Source organism: Sinocyclocheilus rhinocerous, unplaced genomic scaffold (assembly GCF_001515625.1).
Source record: "Sinocyclocheilus rhinocerous isolate Xijiao unplaced genomic scaffold, SAMN03320098_v1.1 scaffold295, whole genome shotgun sequence".
NCBI lineage: Eukaryota > Metazoa > Chordata > Actinopteri > Cypriniformes > Cyprinidae > Sinocyclocheilus > Sinocyclocheilus rhinocerous.
Window position 1 is genome coordinate 961,407 of NW_015647035.1, and position 4,311 is coordinate 965,717.

At 43.1% G+C, this 4,311-nt stretch overlaps 1 protein-coding gene across 4 annotated transcripts in view; it reads right to left on the bottom strand.

Moving 5' to 3' along the window:
- Positions 1–208: 208 nt before the first annotated feature.
- Positions 209–4,311, bottom strand: part of LOC107708429 (BAG family molecular chaperone regulator 5-like) — a 15,203-nt gene continuing 11,100 nt past the window's right edge. For all 4 annotated transcript variants that reach the window (XM_016512653.1, XM_016512652.1, XM_016512654.1 and 1 more), the window contains exons 2-5: positions 3,458–3,731; positions 2,936–3,364; positions 2,178–2,401; positions 209–1,454 (exon numbers count right to left, since the gene is read on the bottom strand). In XM_016512653.1, the coding sequence (XP_016368139.1) occupies positions 929–1,454; positions 2,178–2,401; positions 2,936–3,364; positions 3,458–3,731 (1,453 nt within the window). In that variant the 3' untranslated portion in view covers positions 209–928. The remainder of the gene's footprint in view (positions 1,455–2,177; positions 2,402–2,935; positions 3,365–3,457; positions 3,732–4,311) is intronic.

Below are 4,311 nucleotides of genomic sequence, written 5' to 3' on the forward strand. Positions count from 1 at the left end.
ATATTGTTCCACTGGGTCAGTTGTTGTTTACATTCGGCTAACAACTGTAGCTCAGAGAATAGCTCAGGCTCTGAAAGTGCAATTTAGAGAAGAGATTAAACCTATGAACACTAAGCTTGAGCTGCCTTTTCCATTATGTGTGATTAACAGGAAATGGCCCGTTGCTCATCCTGTTTTCACCTTTAAACTGATTATTCACTCATCTATTGTAACATAAACTGGGACATATATGTAGAAGATGCAAGAAAAAGCAAAAATATTGTTCCACTGGGTCAGTTGTTGTTTACATTCGGCTAACAACTGTAGCGAGAATAGCTCAGGCTCTGAAAGTGCAATTTAGAGAAGAGATTAAACCTATGAACACTAAGCTTGAGCTGCCTTTTCCATTATGTGTGATTAACAGGAAATGGCCCGTTGCTCATCCTGTTGTGGTCATAACGGGATCATCTGCTCCTATATGGCTCTAACTGGATAGGAATGAAGAGCTGATGCACTCACACCATGATAAAGACTGAAATGTGCTCCACGCAGACATGTTGGACAAAGCAGGAAGCAGATTTTGGCAGCAGAACAGGATTTAGCACCACACCACACCAATCAACAGCACAGATTCAACTAAAAAGATCGTCATGGGTTATTGTCATGAAAACAAATGCTTCATGTGCATTAGAAACAGCATTTCCTTCTGGCAGAAGAAAGGCAGTTTTCAGGGACCAGTAATGGACCAAAAAAAGCAGCAGGTGCAGTGCATCATGGGTAACAGTCTCGCTGCCCACAGCGAAACACAAAGTCTTTTATACACAAATTAAAAATTCCGCCCATGGCCTATATCCTCGGCACGACCGTGTCCTCATATGTTGCACAAGAGGCAAAAAAGCTTTTGCCTTTTTCTTGCAGCTCCTTATTCTCAGTCTCTTTTATTGGCCTCTCAGTACTCCCACTCATCTGTCTTCATATCCAGGTAACTAAGGATATTCTGGGCGTGTTTAACAGCTTGCTTACGGGCAAGTTTGGTCCCCTGGTCGCCCTGAGGGTCCACAGCATCAAGAGCCAGTAGTTGTTTGGTCAGTAGCTCTTCTAATACCATGTAGCTCTTGTCAGCCCTCTTGCCGTCAAAGCCCAAAACCTGAGCCTGCAGGTTGCACAGGCTGGCTAAGACACGCCACACGGCCACATGAGGCGGAGGCTCGTCTGGTCCGGGGTTACGCCGTCCTAGGGCTTCCCAGAGGTCTAGGAAGGTGATGAGTGCCTGAACTTCCAACACGGCCCTGCGCCGTGCCTCCCGAATGCAGGGATTTCGCCCCGTGTCCACCTGATCCAGGTGCGTGAGGAGACCTTGCAGCTCCGTCCCCTGTCCTGCAGCACCGTGCCGAAGCACCTCCTCCCGCAGCACTGAGACATGGCCCCTGATCGCCTCAATTTCACGAATCGAGTCATTCTGCGCTAGATCATACCTGGAGGTACAATGAATCAACTTCATTAATATAGGTTAAAAATAGAAAAAGTAACTAATAATCCATTAAAAATAACTCTTGATCACGTACAAGTTATATTTTGGATATAAATAATAACATAATTTTTATACATCACATTTTATATATTTAAAAATGTAAAAAATAACAAAAATGATTTCTTAATATTTGAAATGTTTCTTCATCATTGATGTTCAAGAAACATTTTCATTATTATTAATGTAAACTTGCAGCTTAATATTTTTGTGGAAACCATGATACCCCAGACTTTTGAATGGTAATGTATGTAAAATTTTAATAGTAGAAATTAATATTTTCTAGTTTCTAGACTTCTGAAGGATCATTGAAGACTTATGATACTGAAAATTCAGCTTTGCATCACAGAAGACATTTTAAAATATCAAATTAGAAAACTTAAATTGCAATAATATTTCACAATATTACAGTTTTTACTTAATTTTTGATCAAATAAATACAGCCTTAGTAAGCATAAGAGAATTATTTCCGAAAAATTTAAAAAAAAATTAATTATACAAAACTTTTGTATATATAAAAATTTTTCTTTTAACAAAAAAAATCTAATTTATTTTTAAAAATGTCATCTTTAAATAAGACTAATTGAATGTTGCACAAGTAAACAAAAAACTGCATTTCACTGGTGCTACATATTGTAGTTTGTGTGTTGATGTGTGTATTTGGTGTTACCTGCGTGTGTCTTCTCCTTCTCCCTCCAGGTCAAGATGTTTTAGCAGACCATTGATCTCCTCCACCACTTGTTTTCTGTAGTTCCTCACTGCAGCATTACTAGACACATCCAGGGCGTCCAGTTCAACCAACAGCTCTGTAAGGATCCTCGCCAGGTGGGCACAGCTATCACGCCCACTCAGACCCATCAACAGAGCCACTTCCTGGCACCGGGCACCACTCACCTACACAAGATGAGCTCCTTTCAGGTTTTCTTTACTTTACTGTCAACATTGATTAAGTTGTTTCAAGCATAAAATCAGAACATTCTTTCAAACATGATTAAAGAAGTCTTTTATGCTCATCAAGTCTCGATTTATTACATTAAAAATACAGTAAAATAGAGAAGAATTATTAAAATTTAAAATAACTGTTCTCTATTTGAATACATTTTAAAATGTGATTTATTCCTGTGATGGTAAAGCTGAATTTTCAGCATCATTACTCCAGTCTTCAGTGTCACATGATCCTTCAGATCTTACTCACCCCAAATGTTTGAACGGTAGTACATTTTGATTTTATTTTCTCCTTGAGGTTCTTAACTTACGTTAACACTAATAACATTTAATGGCCATTTTCTACTCTCTCTCTGACCCTTAAAATTAAAAGGTCTGTTTTTTATGTGCTGTATGATCACATAAAATAAATAACAGTGATTTGCAGGTTAGGATGCAGGTTTGTGACTTCTCATGATATATATTTTTTGCAATAACACTCACCTGAGCCATGACTTGATTAATACGCTGCACGGCCTCGTGCGTGTCATCAGACAACGGCAGCGCCAGCATATGAGTGCGTACACGACCCTCTAGTATTTCCTGTACAGCACAGACCCTTGTCAATGCTTTGTAACGTGCCTTTCTGAGTGGTACATTCCCTCCCGTCTTGACCTGAGCCAGCCGCATGGACACGTCCTGCACAGCCTCCACCAGCTCCTCGCTGATCTCAAAGGCATCTTGAGCCTGGCCCTGTCGGAACGGCCCTACGACCCCTTCATTCAGCAAGCTCTGCGCCTCCTGGGTCAGTTCATCAATGGCCAGCCGAGACGGATGCGTAGCATTGCCCTCCAGGTAGCGAAGCAGACCCTCCACCTCTCCTGCCGCACGCTTCCGAGCCTGCTGAAGCTCCGGCCTGCCCTCCGTCTCCACCTGGGTTGGGAAACAAACATGGTTAAGAAGAATGAACTGGTGTGACTTCATTTGAACCAAAAAGTTTGTTTGGCGTTGATGGCCTGTCCTGACCTTATCGACCTCCAGCAGCAATTGGGTCAGCTCTCGCTCCAGTCGTTTGTACTCTCTGTCGCTCTGCAGGCCGCTGTAAGAGCATACCTGTGGGCCCAGGGTGGCAATCTCCCTTTGCACCTCATCTAGCCGTAACAGGGCTGGGTGCTGCCCAGGGTAGGGGCCCTGGGGTCCCGTATAACCTGGGAAGGGTCCTGGCGTCTGCTGAGTTTGTGGCTGCTGACTGCCATGATCCATTGTCCTCTTCCCACCATCAAAGGGTTTCCTAAACAGGCTGAAAGAGAAGACAGGTGAGAGGTGAGCTAGTCAGGATATTGAAATAGTGAGAGGATGATGTTGGGACATGGTGTCAATACAGTGTAGAGCCCTGCATTTCAGCCCGGGCCCAACGGGCCCCGACTTTTTTACGCCCCACGGGCCGGGCTTCGGGCCAATTTTTACATCATAGTTCAGACGCGGGCCAGGCCTGTTTTAGGCTTCTCCTTCTTTTTATATTTTAGACATCCATCAATTAGGCTAGTGATGAAAAAAATTGCCTCACTGGTGGAAACAACACGAGACCGTGCTACCGCGACTGTCAAGAGCGGCTCGACGGCGTTTAGTGTCCCGCAGCAGCAGTATGTATGGTGCGTGCCGTCACCAAAAGTAAAGCACCGGCAAAAGTAATTATCATAAATGTGACAGGGGGAAATAGTAAGGCGATATTTGAGTTATTTACTAATAAACTAGTGTTTTCTGAGTCGGTGACGCAAGGATGAAGTTGCCGATCCTGACTCGCCATCTCCTCATTAGACGCGCCTTAGAGAGAAGTGCATCTTTACGGATCATGATTATAATGAAAGAGTTTTTGTTTT